This window comes from Diabrotica undecimpunctata, chromosome 7 (assembly GCF_040954645.1).
Source record: "Diabrotica undecimpunctata isolate CICGRU chromosome 7, icDiaUnde3, whole genome shotgun sequence".
NCBI lineage: Eukaryota > Metazoa > Arthropoda > Insecta > Coleoptera > Chrysomelidae > Diabrotica > Diabrotica undecimpunctata.
In genome coordinates this window covers 80261225-80277402 of record NC_092809.1, presented here as the reverse complement: position 1 = coordinate 80277402, position 16178 = coordinate 80261225, and the positions used below count along the sequence as shown (strand labels likewise).

At 36.7% G+C, this 16178-nt stretch overlaps 1 protein-coding gene across 1 annotated transcript in view; it reads right to left on the bottom strand.

Annotated features, from left to right (window-relative positions):
• The window catches only part of Vinc (vinculin), a 453217-nt gene that overhangs the window by 410648 nt on the left and 26391 nt on the right, over positions 1 to 16178 (bottom strand). Inside the window, exon 2 of the mRNA XM_072537619.1 lies at positions 8689 to 8796. Coding sequence (XP_072393720.1) covers positions 8689 to 8796 — 108 coding nt within the window. The remainder of the gene's footprint in view (positions 1 to 8688; positions 8797 to 16178) is intronic.

The window sequence follows — 16178 nt, the reverse complement described above, 5'->3', positions numbered from 1 at the left end:
TTGAGTTATTATTTTTTCTAAACCTATTTACTAAATACTATTTTCTTTCGATTGCTTATGTTATAAATAACATTTTTAATTTCCCGCTTAATTTCAAGTTGGTAATACAGTTGGTAGTACTCAAAATTCATAAACAGTATTTTGTGAGACGTTAGTTTCAAAGTTGTTTTTTGTATTTTCTCCAAACTATTTAAACAATAATTGTTCACCCACTTTCTCTTTCTGCTCGTGAAATGTGACTGAAATCAAGCTTGCAACGACGACTGTTTTAACATGTCGTCCTTCATTTTGTTTTTAACTTTTAACGTATTTATTAATTTTTAAAGTGTTTTTTTAACAGTAACATTTTTAAATTTAGTTGCAACTTCAGTATTATCATGTTATTTAACGTTGTTGTTTATGCCACGAATCTTACATTCGGGTAAGTTTTTTATAGCCTTTTTTGGCACCATTCAAATTGTTACAACATAGTAATTTTCTTTGTAGATCTTGATAAAGGTGGCAAAAAACCACCGAAAGCTTGGATTCAGAATAAATAGTACGCCTTAGCAAAGCTCTATTTTTTATTGACTACCACACCCAAAAAGAGAAAAGTATTTACATATATTTGTTCCAAACTAGTCAAAAAACTTTGGACTACTTTATATATATATATATATATATATATATATATATATATATAATGTCGGTTTACAACTCTTCGACGTCTGCCGATTTCCAATCTCCATCTCATTCTATCGTTCCATATATCTTCCTCAATTTCTCTTTCCCTGATTTCTTTATCAACTCCTTCTCTCCAACGTCTTCTAGGCCTTCCTGGTCTCCGCCTACCTCTTGGTTGCCATTCAAGAATTTGTCTTGGTATTCTATTCTCCGGCATTTTCCTTATGTGTCCGTACAATCTGAGTTGTGCCGTTTTGATGTCATCAACAATATTATGTGTAACCCCCATGATTTCTCGGACTCTCTCGTCCCTCTCGGTTTGTTATTCTGTCGCGTCTGGAGATTCCCGCCGAGCGGCGCCAGAAGTCCATTTCTGTTGCTCTAAGCATTTTCTCATTTTCTCTGTTCTGTCTTTTAGGGGCCACACTTCGCATCCATATGTTGTGATACTTTTTATTATGGTGTTGTACATATATTCTTCTTTTATTTTCCTTAGAGATGTTTTTATCCCACAGTACGCTGTTCAGGCTATGCCTTTCCTTCCCTGTGTATTTCGTTCCTTAATGGCTGCATCTAATTTTTACGCCCTGAGTGATCTTTACTCCTAGGTATTTGTAGTCGTCACATAGTTTGATCTCTTGATTTTCCTCTACGAGAAGGTTATGTTGAACTCCTCGATACTCATGTACTCAGATTTGTCCATATTCACTTCCAAACCCCACTCTGTAAACTTTTCTAATATTTTTCGCATAAAGGTCTTCTGATTCCTGTGCGATGATGACCTAGTCATCCGCAAAGCACAGAGTATATAAAGTTAAGTCCATTATTGGTATGCCCATATTCGTACATTTTTTCTTCCATTTGTTGAGTGCTGCTTCGAGGTATATTTTGAATAATGTTGGGGATATACAGCATCCTTGTCTTAGTCCTTTAGTCACTTTGAATCCCTTTCGACGTATTCTTCTATTAATTATTCGTCAATTTCGTTTTAGGGATATCCCTGTGCATTTGTCTGAGAGAAATAATCTGTACTTATGTGTATATAATTATAACCTTTCGAGACTGGCTAAATGACGAAAGTCTATACCACAAAAAAAAACTTTGAATCCCGGAGTTATCAGATTTCCAGTTTTAATTCTTGTTGTTTGTTGGTAGTACAACGTTTTTACCGCTTCAACCAATTCTTGACATTGACATTCATAATAACTAAATTTGATAAAATTTAACTTTTAGATTCCGTCACTTGATATCATGATAAAACTTAAGCTGGGCATTCACGTTCCGACTTGCGGCCCCACTTCGTACTACTAGTTGGATATTCGTCTCCAGTCATTCTCCGACTTGATTTCCAACTAGCGGTCCAACTTCAGTTATAGTTTGTTTTCACGATGGTGTACATCGCTTAACCAAAAAATGTATCGAATAAACACTACGCAAAATATAATTAGGAAGAGGAAAATGGCAGCAATGTGCTTGTTATCCTTATCATTTGAAAAAAAAAGAACATTCAGGCGGCCTGAATAAACAGAGAGTTTTGTGGCCAGGCATTGTTGAGGTGTGTTGTTTTCTATCATGTCGCGAGTGTCTTAGAGTGTTAAACAATATTTCTTCAGCTCTCTTGATGATTTTTCTACTTCTTACTCCTCGTATTTGTCCCGTTATTTGTCCAATGTTCTTACGCAGTTACTCTTTGTTCAGATACTTGGATTTCTAGGTACTCCCTGCAAAATTCGGCATACAGTTGTCGATAGCCGATCGTTTCTGACCAAGGTTTCTGCCTCGGTCGTCGAGTGAGCGCCGGATGATGTTCCAGCGCATCACCTTCGGCGAGTGGAGCACTTGTTGTTTGGCTCATTTGTGGTTCTTCTAGTTGTTGGGCTGTAGGTGATTGTATGACCTCCTCAACACCTCCTCATGTCACGTCCAGCGCCGGCTCCAGACGTGCCCTGGCGATTCCCAGGCAGCGACCCTAAACATAAATTATTATACTCCATTTTCATGGGAGTGTATTTTATACCTACTGACAGGTGTCAGTTTTTGTTCCACGGCAGGTATCCCTGCTACCCTCTGGGCAATGGCGCTACGAATACCCAGAGAGCATCCCTGCATTCGTAGGGGGCCGCGCCTGATAGAAGAAATCACAAAAACTCCCACAGGTTATTTTTTTTTTTTATTTTTATCATCCAGATTTAGCCATACGGTTCACACTCCCTCTAAGGGGAAAATTCACTAATCCCAGATACCTACGGTATCAAAAGGATTGAGCTTTGGTGGGACTCTTTCCGTGTTATCGAGCCCTAGGTGACTTGGTATGTTGAAGTATCCCCCAAAAATTTTCGTACACATCTGGACATCGCGAGGAGTACAGCTTTCTGCATGGTTTTATAGAGATGTTCATTTAGAGCCAGCTGTTTTATGTTCTCTAGGAGGTTTTTGGGAATAACACCAGTAGTAGATAAAATAATAGGTACTGTCTGGGTACTTTCCATTCTCCATTGTCTCCTGATTTGTATTTCTAGATCTCTGTACTTGGCGATCTTTTCGTTGTATTTAACACGTAAATTATTGGTGTTGGATATCGCCACATCAATAAGTGTTGTTTGCCTAGTAATTTTATTAACTAGTATGAGACCCGGTCTATTATGCGCCAATAGTTGGTCTGTAAGCACAGTGCGGTCCCAGTATAGCTTATAGTTGTCATTTTCAAGCATTCTGTTAGGGACGTATTGATAATAAGGAAGATGGTCGGTTTGGAGAAGTCCCAGTTTGTCAGCTAGTTCTTGGTGGATAATCTTCCTACTGAGTCATGGCGTTCTTTATAATCAGTACCGACAAATGCCTGACAGCCACCGGTAAGATGTTGGATGGTTTCTTGGGCTTGGCATCCATATCGGCATTTGTCATTTTGGACTTGAGAATCTTTAACAATATATTTCAGGTAATTTTTAGTTGGTATAACCTGATCCTGAATGGCAAGTAGAAAACCCTCAGTCTCGGGAAACATCTTTCCTGATGTCAACCAATAGTTCGACGCTGTATTGTCGACATATTCTTGGCTGATCTCATTGAGATGTCGCCCATGCAGAGGTTTACTCATCCAGGTGCGCATTTTTTCTTGTTGGGTCAGGTGGTTTATGCGCATTTCTTGTTCTCTCAGTTTATCCCTTCCCTCTTGATACCGCGGTAATGTTGTTCTCTCTACTGCGCTGCGTGGATGATGTTTTTGCGCCTTTGTGAGAAGTGTTCTTACTTTCCGCTGAAGACCCTCTATATCCGTTTTTGACCACTTTATAATACCAAATGAGTAGCTAAGCGCGGAACATGCGTACGTATTTAATCCCTTAAACAAATTTTTACTATTAAGATATGATCGATTTAGTTGTCTTACTCTTCGCACGAACTCCGAAGTTAGTTCAGTTTTCATTTATTTATGGTCAATTTTCCGCGCTTGTTTTACTCCGAGATATTTGTACATATCATTTTCACCCATTCCCTCGATGTTTTGGCCATCTTGCATATCGAAACCTCCGGGCTGAACCTTTCCTCTGACTATATTTAGTATACGGCACTTGTTTAGTCCAAAATTCATACTAATATCATTTGAGAAAGTTTCTACAGTTTTTAGCATCTGATCTAGGTGGTTTCGAGTGGAAGCTATTAATTTTAAATCATCCATGTACAACAGATGATTAAGCTTCGCCACAACAGTATTGTTATTTTTGATGCTAAATCCTGAGTCAGTGGAGTTCAGAAGCTGAGATAGTGGGTTCATCGCTAAACAGAACCAAAGTGGACTCAAAGAGTCCCCCTGGAAAAGGCCCCGGTTAATTGGGATATCTTCAGTTTCGGTATTGGTTTCAACAGGTATTTGAAGTTGAATTTTAGTCTTCCACTCTGCCATTATATGCTTTAAAAAGGTCACTAGATTATGATCGACTTTATATTTTCAGTATATCTACAAGCCATTCATGCGGCACTGAATCAAAGGCCTTCTGGTAGTCAATGAAGGCAGTAAAAGGTTTCCTTTTTTGGTGTATGCCTGGTTAGAAATGACTAAGTCGATAATAAGTTGTTCTTTACAGCCCATGGAGCCCTTAGCGCATCCTTTCTGTTGAGGCTCTATGATATTGTTTAGAGCACAGTGTTGGTAGATACGCCGGGCTACACAGGATGTGACCAATTTGTATAAAGTTGGAAGACAAGTAATTGGGCGGTACTTGGCTCGATCTTGGGTGTTATTTTGATCCTTTGGTATTAGGTAAGTGGTTCCCTGTGTAAGAAATGATGGTGTTTCCTGCGGATTAGAGATAACATGATTAATCAATACTGACAAACACTCATGAACACTCCAAAACTTCTTTAACCAGAAGTTCTGAACTCCGTCTGGTCCAGGAGATTTCCAGTTATGAAGCTCTTTGATAGTATTTGAGACTTCTTCGGTGGTGAACGGTTCGTAAGGAATATTATTGTAATGTTGACAGTTGTTCGTTGTGTCTTCAATCCATCCAGCATTGGTGTTATGAGTAGCTGTAATGTTATGAGTAAGTAATTTCTTTATTTTTATTATTATTATTACTATTAGGTGTTTGTTATTAGTGGTAACATTATACTACAGAAAAAACAACCACTCATTAAAAGTAATGAAAATATTTTTGGCCAGCTTTTTATGTAAAATACCACTCTGAGCATGGTTTATTTGGGTGAATGTCGGACATCTTCCTTTTTGTGTGCCGTGCTTGTTTTCAAGCGTTGGCTATCGTCATATTAACAAGCTGATGAAATGTTTCTCGGTCGGCAGCTAGATAAAACAATTCCTCGACCGTTCGACCTGTCCATTTTCTAATGTTACGTAGCCAGGACCGTTCTTTTTCTTCCGACTCAGCGTTTTCCTTCAATTTTGCCCTGAATGATCAACCGGATTAAGCGATATTTAGGTCCTCCTATTATATGGCCGAAGTGTTGGACCTTTCTCATTTTGATGATGTTGATCAATTCTCGTTCTTTGTGCATGGCATCTAGCACACGTTCGTTAGATATGTGCGCTCTCCACAGTATTCCGAGCATGCAACGGTAACACCACAACTCGACCGCTTGTAATTAATTCAGATTTTTTTTATTTTTAATTTAACTAGAGAAATTCCTATTAGTAAGGGTCTCAAACAAGGCTGATGCATAGCACCTACACTCTTCAAAATATATTTGAATGAGGCGCTCTCGGTGTGGAGAAGAAAATGCTGCAATATGGGCATTCCAATCGAAGACGAGAGATTGTACACGATACACTTCGCCATTGACGACCAAGCCATTCTAGCTGAAGACGAGAGTGATATAGACTATATGCTTAGAAAACTGAAGAAGTATCCCAAGTGGGGCCTTACTATTAATATACAGAAAACCGAGTATCTGGTTACAAGAGAAAAATCAGAAAGCCTACAAATTGAAATATGAACTATAAAATCAACTGAAACCTTGATATACTTGGGAGTCCAAATATCATCAAAAGCAGGGAGTAATGAAGAAACCCATTCTAGGATTGGCGAAGCAAGATGAGCCATTAGACATATTGGAGATGATGTTTCCGGCACACTAGACTTGATAGGGTGAGAAATGTATACATTAGGAGAGAAATGGAAATTGACCTAGTCATAATAGATACTATCGAAGCTAAAAGACTAAACTGGTATTGACACCTGCAGAGAATACCTGAAAATAGATGAAAAAAAAAACATAGAAAAATGACTCCGCCCATTAAAAGAAAAACGAGGTAGACGAAGACGGTCATGAAGAGAAGATGTCGAAGATGCAATGACGGTCAGAGATTTAAAAACTGAAGAATGCTTCCACAAAAAAAAGCTGGAAATTAGAATGCGAGAAACGGCGCCAGCTGTAGATAAATACCCTATCTCACCGTCACACATTCTAGTAAGTTTCGATATCGTTTCACTCTTTACAAATATTCCTATAGACGAAACTCTTAAACATTCTGAAAACTAAATACAGTATCCAGCAAGACCACTTATCTCTTATTAAACATTGTATGTCCAACACTTATTTCATCTTCCAAAATCAATTTTACAGACAAATAAATGGTGCCCCAATGGGCTCCCCACTATCTACAGTAATTGCCAATATCTTTATGGAAGCCTTCGAGACCCGAGCCATATCAATGCTCAAACCCACATGTTGGCTACGATATGTTGACGATACATTCGTCATTAGTTCCCATGGCAGGGATGCTTTGATGCCTTTTCAAACCCATCTGAATGGTATACATCCTAGTATCCAGTTCACGATGGAGGTGAAAACTGATTAATCTCTACTGTTTCTCGACGTTATCATAACGAAAAACCAATCCCAAGGTTTTCATCACTCTGTTTATCGAAAATCCACCCATACCAATCGTTCCTTGCATGCCAACTCTCATCATGCCCCTTCACAGATTAATTCAGTCATTAATACGTTTGTCTCCAGATCAATACGCCTTTGCGATAATACAACTAGACCCGCTGAGCTCTCTAGTTTAAAACAAGCCCTCAGCCAAAACGGTTACCGCGAAAATCACATCAATAGGAGCATCCACAGACAACAATCTCCCACTTAATCTCAACCCAAAGACTCAGACCCTCATCATACAAAAGCTTTTCTTCCTTACATCAAAGGTATCTCTGACAAAATCGACAAAATTCTTAAATCAAGAGGAATAAAGACAATATTTACCCTCCAACAAAAATTTTCATCTCTTGTCCGATCAATCAAAGACGTCATTCCAAATGAACAACACGGAGTTTATGAAATGCCTTGTGAAACCAAATATCTTTGTTAACGAATCCCTAACAATTTTTTTTATACCTGATCAAGTACCATTTCAAAAAATATTATTAATGGATGGTGATGCCACTTCATATATGATCAAAGCTGCATCTAATCTTAAAATTTTGTCCCTAAATTAATTCGGTGTACATGTATGGTGCACGGCCTAAACACAATTGCAGAGAAAGTTGTTGAATTTCCAAATGTAAACATCTTAATAAATAAAAATAATAAAAAAGTATTACTGAAAGCACCACTACGAGTACAGGTATACAGGGGGATGCTCCCCGATATTCCTTTGTCACCAGTATTAACCAGATGGAAGACTTAGCTTTAAAGTGCTATATTTTTAGTTGAACACTACGACGGCATCAGAATGGTTATTTCAAGTTTTGATCCGATTTGTACAGCTATTGATAAATTTCAAAATATTTTTAAAGAAAAAATTTTTTTTCAATATTAATTTTAGTTAAATTTAATAAGGAAGGTAATAATATTAAAAATCAATTGTATTATCTAAAATCAAATTTCGATATCACTGAAAATTAAATTACAAAATTAGAGACTCAAAATATGTCTTTACGACAATATTTCTATTGTTAATTCAGTTAAACAGAAAATATCAAATATGAATGGAGAAACGGGGGTAAAAATGAAAGATAAACTTTATGACGTTTTAAACAAAAATGAGGCTTTCACTTGATTGCGTTCAATAAATAATCATTCTTGGAAACTTTAATGAAAATATTATTATGGATCCGTCTCTAATAGCAAAGTTTAAATAAGAAATAAATAATTTCTTTCTATAAACAAATATTAATAAATAGGATACATAATATTACTTTAGAAAATATCAATGAATGTATGATTATTTATTATGACAATAAAAATATGTAAATTAATTTTATTGTATTTTTATTTATCTTGTGGTCAAAATATTTGCCGTTTTATTTGTCACAAAACCTGAAGTTTAGAAAATATATCAAGAAATAATAATATGTAATAAAATTTCTTTTAAATTAAATCCACACGCTATTTAACCTAACTTTAAAATTATTTTTATAAAAGTGCATATATCTAAATTACAAAAGCATATTTGCATATTATTTGTGCATATTTAACATATTTGGAGATATTTTTAGTGCCTATTTTCCAGTCTCTAGTTATCACACCCACTTAATTCTGCAGAATTTTTAACCTTTATATTTCTCTTACCTTAACCAAATTTAAAACAGCGTTGCTAACCGATCTAACGGGTTGTTGCAGATCAGGCATAGGTATGCCATCTTCAGCTTCTTCATGGAGAATGACCAATTTGGAAACCTACAAGGTCGAAAATATTAATTCTACATAGTTTATTATTAACATGTGTAAATTGGACGAAATGGAGATGAATATACAAATAAATAAAAATTAGTATTAGATAAAATTAGTCACATATTACGAAATGTGCGGAATATTCCACAAAATACCAGAAAACTACAAATTACTTATAGAACATGGAAGATTTACACACTATCCTAGTCCAGGGAAATAAGATTTTTCTCGTGACACTGACCCCGCAAGGCAAACGAGAGTTTGCGTAGTATGTACCTCTATAACAAGAACCTACATGTTTCCTGCAGTCGATTTTTTGGACAATTAGGTATTAACAAAAAATGGTCAAAAACGGTAAATTTTCGCTTTTTTCACCTATCAGCAAAAGTGAACCATTTGAAGCAAATTTGAGAGTAAGAAACATTTTTTTTTTATTCGTAAATATTTTATATTAAATTATATAATTTAGAGTCTCTTAAAAAAATAATCAAAGAGTTCATTGAACCAGGTGAACTAAGTATATCACTAAGGGTACCACTAATGTTATGCCGTCGTCGGGTGGAGCTGAAAGTACTGCATTCAAGTAGGATATGCTGTATGGAAAGCCGCGTGTTGTTGCAGCGTTCGCAGACTGGTGGATTTCCAGAACTCATGAGGTAACCATGCGTGAGACGAGTGTGTCCTATTCTTATTCGTCTGATTATGGCTTTGTCTCTTCTTTTTTGTATGGGAATTTGCAGTGGTCGAATTATTGGTTGTATTTGATGTAATTTGGATGTGCTTCTACTCCATTGATCTTGCCAATTTTCCAAGACTGATTGCCTGAAGAGATATTTTAGGTCCTGATGGAGCTGTATCCTTTCGACTGGATGATCAGGGCAATTAGCTTCTTTCGCCGCTTGGTCAGCTTTCTCGTTACCAATAACACCTACGTGCGAAGGAACCCAGATTATGGAGACTGAGGTGCCCGAAGTTAACAGCTGATGACAGTGAGCGTGTACCTTATTGACTATTGGGTGTTGTGATCTTAGGGTTTTTAGTGAATGTATCGATGACAGAGAGTCGGTGCATATGGCTATACGTTTGCTGCTTTTTGGTGTGACTTCTAGCGCCTTGTTTATTCCATATAATTCCGCTGTATGTATACTGCAGATAGTAGGGAGGCGAAATGACGCTATTGTTTCATTTGTTGTAGTAACAGCACAGCTTGTACCATGTTCATCTTTACTGGCGTCTGTGTATAAGATTGTATCAAACTTTTCCATGTCAATCATTTTGTTGAACTCTTGTCTAAACATACTAATGGGGGTTTATAGGCTATAGGTATATAGGGGGTTAATAGACTAATGTTAAAACTAGGCTGCTTTCTGGTCCAAGGCGGGGTATGAGGGATACAGATCGGGGTCATATGTGAAAAATCTGTGTTGTTAATTAACTGGTGTAATTTGCAGTCAAATGGGTATACAGACCTAAGTTTTTCTGTTGGCTTTATTACTGTGTGTCTGGCAACAAGCTTGGCAGCTGGATTTGAGGGGTTGGCAGAGACCTTTGCAAAGTAATTCAGAAGTAGTCTTTGTCTCCTATAGGTCAGTGGAGGTTCATAGGCTTCAACATGAATGCTTTCAGATGGGCTAGATCTAAAAGCTCCAAGACGAAGAGATGTGTTCTGAACGACGTTAAGAGAATTTAAGAGAGACTTGCATGCAGACATATAGAGTATGCTACCGTAATCAAGTTTGGACCTAATTAGGGCTTGGTAAATTCTGAGTAATACTTCCTCTTCAGAGCCCCAGTGATAGTGAGCAAGAGATTTAATTATGTTTATTCTTTTTAAACAATTAGCTTTAGTGGTTTGTATATGATTTCTCCAAGACAGTCTTTTATCAAACTGCATACCTAAGATTTTATGGTTATCTACTACACGAAGCGGAGTTCCATGCAGTTGTAAATTAGGTTGAGGAGACCTGTATTTTTTACTAAACTGGATTACTACAGATTTAGGTTGTGAAAATTTGAATCCTGTACTTTCTGACCAATTGGTTATAGACTCTAGGGTGTTTTGGAGTAACGCGCATGTACTGGATGTGGTCCTACCTTGACAAAATAGAATGATATCATCAGCGTAAATAGCGTGTTGAACTGGTGCTTTTATCGTAGAGCATATGTCGTTAATACGTATTAAGAATAGTGTGGTGCTAAGTATACAACCTTGAGGTAGTCCATTCTCTACAGCTTGTGGTGCAGACATTTTACCATTTGCAGACACTTGGAACGTTCTATCCGTTAAAAAATTATTAATAAATGTTGTTATATTACCTTCTAATTTGAGGTCACTAAGTTTTGCAAGAATTATTGATTTTGAAGTGGTATCGAAAGCACTCTCTATGTCTAGAAAAACGGCAATTACCTCATTCTTGTTTTGCATGGCGTATGTAATTTCAGACTGAAGTGAAACCAAATTGTCCATAGTGCATCTATTTGATCTAAACCCTGACTGAAATGGATTTAATAACTTATGTCGTTCTAAATACCAGTTTAGACGATTATTTATCATTTTTTCTAAGACTTTACATAATGAGCAAGTTAAAGCGATGGGTCGAAATGAACTGGGTAATGCTGAAAGGCAGTCATTCTTTTTAATTGGAATCATAATGGATTTTCTCCACAGCCTGGGAAACCGTTGATATGTCCATAAAATATTGTACAGATCTAATAATTTTCTTAATGTATCTGAATGTAGTTTTTTAATAAATATTGAGGGAATATCATCTGGTCCGGCAGTAGAATTTTTTAGAGAACTAACAACATCATAGAGTTCGTTCAGAGTAAATGGTAGGTTAAGTGGATTAGGGTTCGATGAGGAGGACTGAGGAGGGAGCTGTTCGTCTCGTGTCAATGAATGGTTAATTCTGTTTTTGGATTTGTCTAAAAAATATTGTGCCAAGGTATCAGAGATTTTCTGGTCGTCTGTAATAATATTATTTTCATGGATAAGAGCGGGTATTTTATACGTTGTGTTGCGTCCATTAATTTGTTTTATTTTGTTCCATACTTGCGTTGGAGATGTGTCAGCGATTATAGTACTGGAGAATTTAATCCAAGATTCTCGTTTACTTTCTTTTATTACTCGTTTAGAGTTGGCCTTTAGTCTCTTGAAATTAATTAAGTCCTTTTCTGATCGTGTTCTGCGATATTTGTTTAAGGCCTTTTTGCTAGCTTGCAAGATAGGTTCCACCATGGTACAGATTTTTGGGATGGATAAATGGAGCACTTTCCTATGTGTTCCTCTGCTGCTTGCAGTATACATCTATTAAATTCCTCAACATCAATATCAGCATTGTTTTGATAAACAATTTCGTTAACTCGATCCTTAACAGATACGCTGAAAAGCTCCCAATTAGCTTTTGAGATATTCCATTTGCTCTTAACATAAGACGGTTTAGCTTCATTATTAGTGATGAAAATTGGGAAGTGGTTGCTATCATAGAGACTATCAAGCGTGTACCAGGTAAGAAGAGGAGCTGTTTTGGGATCACTAATGCTCAGGTCAATTGAAGAGAAGGAGCCAGACTGTATGTGAATATACGTGCTACTTCCTGTGTTTAAAAGACTAACATCATGATTAATGATAATATCCTCAATAATCTTACCTCTACCAAACGTATTTCTGGATCCCCATATAACACTATGAGCATTAAAATCTCCAACAAGAATAAATGGAGCTGGAAGTTGGTTAATGAGATTTAAAAGTTCAGCACTGACAAGATTATAGTTAGGAGGAATGTAAACATTGCAAATGACAATTTTGTTAGGGCACCATGCAGTTACTGCTACAGCTTCTAGCGTTGTATTTAACAAAAACTCTCGGTGAAAGACATCATTTGAGATAAAAATGGAGGATCCACCGCTGGCCCTTAAATGCGTTGTCCTAATAAAATTATAGCTAGAATAGTTTCTAAGATACGGATTGTGTGTTGTGTTAAAGTTGGTCTCTTGTAAGCAGAGAAAATCAGGGACGTGATCTGAGATTAACTGTTGTAATCGTTCAAGACGGGGGAAAAACCCGTCACAATTCCACTGAATTAATGTGAATAAAATTACAGATTATTGTAAAGCCTTTTGAGACTGTTGAGATGCGTCTGAGTTGCTGTCATCATCGCTTACGTCATAGGATATATCAATACTAGATACACTTTCGGCGTCATCAGGTTCCAGTTGGAGTTTAATTTTTTTATTTATGCGTGTTATACGATATTTAATTGCCCGTTCTTGGAGAGATGAGTACAGAAATTGTAAATTTAAGATCAAAGATTTAATATCGGTCGTGAATTTCAATGCTTCGGTGTAAGGATCGTTATTTCCAAAGGTGTTTTCAAGGAAAGCTATCAAATTATCTTGAGGAAGTATGAATGCTTCTGGTGATTTATTGTAGGCTTTTTTTATATCCTCTTTAGTTTGTTCAGTTAGTCCGGTTTCTATTGGTGGGTTTGTCCTTCGTTTCTTTTTTTTTGCTTAATGGTTTTATCCTGCTGTATATGGCTGGCAGGTGAAATGGGTGGAGGCATGCTAACAGTGTCATCTAGGGAACTGTTATCATTCGTGACCGTCGATACTTCTGAGCGACCTCGTTTAAGGGCTGGATTTAATGCGGTAGTTGTGTCCAGTTGTGCAGTATCTGTAATAGGGGTCGCGCTGGAGGTGTCTGTCGACTGTGTGTTATTTAGTAAAGGGGTTGTGTTCGTGGATAATTCGGGATTTGAATTGGGAGTTTGGGTCACATTAACAGTTGGAGGATTAGGGCACTTAGAAGCAATGTGTCCTGGTTGTTTACAGATAAAACACTCCATTTTATCTGTAGATAAGAAGATTCTGTTGTCAATACCTTCAAAAGGTATTACAATTGACGTTTGTAATTCAAAATTATCTGTATTGGAAAAAACATATACTTGGCGTCTAAAGCTAAGGATGTGAGAGTACTCATCACCTGGGATACCAGCTCTTAAAAAGGAAACCGGGGAGGCTAACTCAAGCCCAAGATTTTTGATGGCAGATTCTACTAAATCGTGCGGAACGGTTGGGGAAATATTTGATATGACAATTCTTTTTGTAGGGGAAACCAGTCTGCGAATATTTAGGGTAATGTTCCCTATCTGAATATTCGGATGGGATGTCAATAACTGTTCGACTAAATTGGAATTGGTAAGATAAATACATATTCTATTATGGGATATCCTAGAAGCAAAAGAAATTTGTTTGGGACCGATAATATCGCCTATAGCTCTAACATAGTCATGTAATTTAAGGTTTTGATCAGCATGTAATACTACCGCTTGGTTGTGTTTTGGAAACGAAGGTTTAACCCAGATATGCCCATTATGTCTACTTGTGATTTTAATTATTTTTTTTCTTATAATGGTTTAATTTAGGGTCAACTAAAATATATTAGACGAAAATAAAATTTATTTTTTTAATAAATATACAAAATTTTGGGCGTCCTATATGTAAGACGATGGGCACTTAAGGGTATCTACATTAACTATACACTTTTTGTATGGTATACCAAAAAACATTTGACGTGGAGTCCTTTGTCGCATTTTGAACATCTGGTGGTTGTTTTTTCATGGCAATGTGCACAGCGTGTTTGCTTATTTTGAGGAATTACCAAATGATCCATATGATCAAACCTAATGTCTAAACCTTCGGTGATTGACTTATGACTTTTCGAATGTGTTTTATTTTTTTTTATTTTGTATTACTAGCGCAGTGGCTACTCGTCTTCGGAATTTTAACTGATCTAGGTCCCCACCTTTGTCTATGCAACTGCCAAGCATTTTGCAGACCTACATCGATACAGTGTGGCACCAGCGGAAATAACCATTTCTTGCCCCTCAGTGAAATTCTATAAAGGCTCAAATTTTGGTCACATCTGTCTATTTTGGTCCCGTGTTTGCATTGTACAAATTTACCAGATGTGACTGCGATACCTAAAATATGTATTGTAAAATGTCATGAAACTATGCATGTTGGAAATAAAAACTAAATGCGTTTGTAATAATAATCTAAAAAACTATAACTTAGCTGAATATTTGTCCGTTCTTTTTGTGAAAATCTTTTCACCCTATGCAGGGGGTTTACGCCTACTGCATTTGAGCACAGGGTGACAATGCTGTTGTCATGCCACTTCACGACAATAATGTTCTGGTTTTCTGTTTTTTGAAATCGAAAACGCCTCGAGCTTGCTTTTTCATTTCTTTTGAGTTTGTTAGTGGCCCATTAGGTATGCGGTTTTCACGTATTGTGCCGGTAGCGTTGAAAGTTTTCTCCGATAACAATTCTAACAAAGATAACGTGGAAAAGAAATGATCAAAAAATAGGTGCATCCGTTTATTAGGCCACCTAGTTCTTAAAACGTCGGCATACTCCAATACAACAGATGGCCCTACTCCATAATCAATATACTTTTCACTAATATTAGTGGTAGCACCTTGGTAAGGTTCCATCCAATTTACGTAGCCTAATCTACTTGCTCCTACCCAAAATTTGTAGCCATAGCAAATTGGCTTATTGTGAATAAATTGTTTACAGCCATGGCGGCCGAAATATGGTACCATGGCTTTGTCAACACATTGCATTTCCTCACATTAACAAATTTCAAAAATGCAGCATTAAGGTGATCAAACAAGCAAAGCTTCAGAAACCAGTACATTTTGACTGTCTCTTTCGTTTTCCCAGAAAATTCTCCGCCTCGGAACTGGCACATATCCACTGAGTAATAACACTCCAATGAATGCTTTTATCTCACTTTTTTCTATTTTCAGGCAATGGTTTTGTTGCCCTGCATATCGATTTGATTCGACAACTATTAGGTCCAATATTTTGTCATCAAAAAATAAAGAAAACATATCTAAAGGGGTTTGCAGAGGTATTTCTTCTTCATCGTTACTAAATTCTTTACCATCATACACCAAATCTTCGGTTTCCCATTTATAAATCTTTTTTCTCTTTATTGTTTTTGTTCTCTTTGATGGCCTTTCATATTCTTCAACTGATGGGCCATCTTTGTCATCTTCTGTATTAGAGAAAATGTTTTGCTTTGTATTATATTTATGAAAATTTATTTCAGCAGGCGCTCTAAGCTGTTTAGCAGGTAGATTATTTGTGTCTAAGACACACTTACCATAAATAATCTACCTGCTAAACAGCTTAGAGCGCCTGCTGAAATAAATTTTCTCCAGAATCTTCATCAGTTTGAGAATCCGTGGCATTTTCTGGCGGAGAAATAGTCAATGACTCAACATTCTTTATCATAAGAGGACTCAAAAGAGGTTCAAAAATATATCATAACATATTTGTACATTACTGTTGATCCTATATTGCTAAATATACTT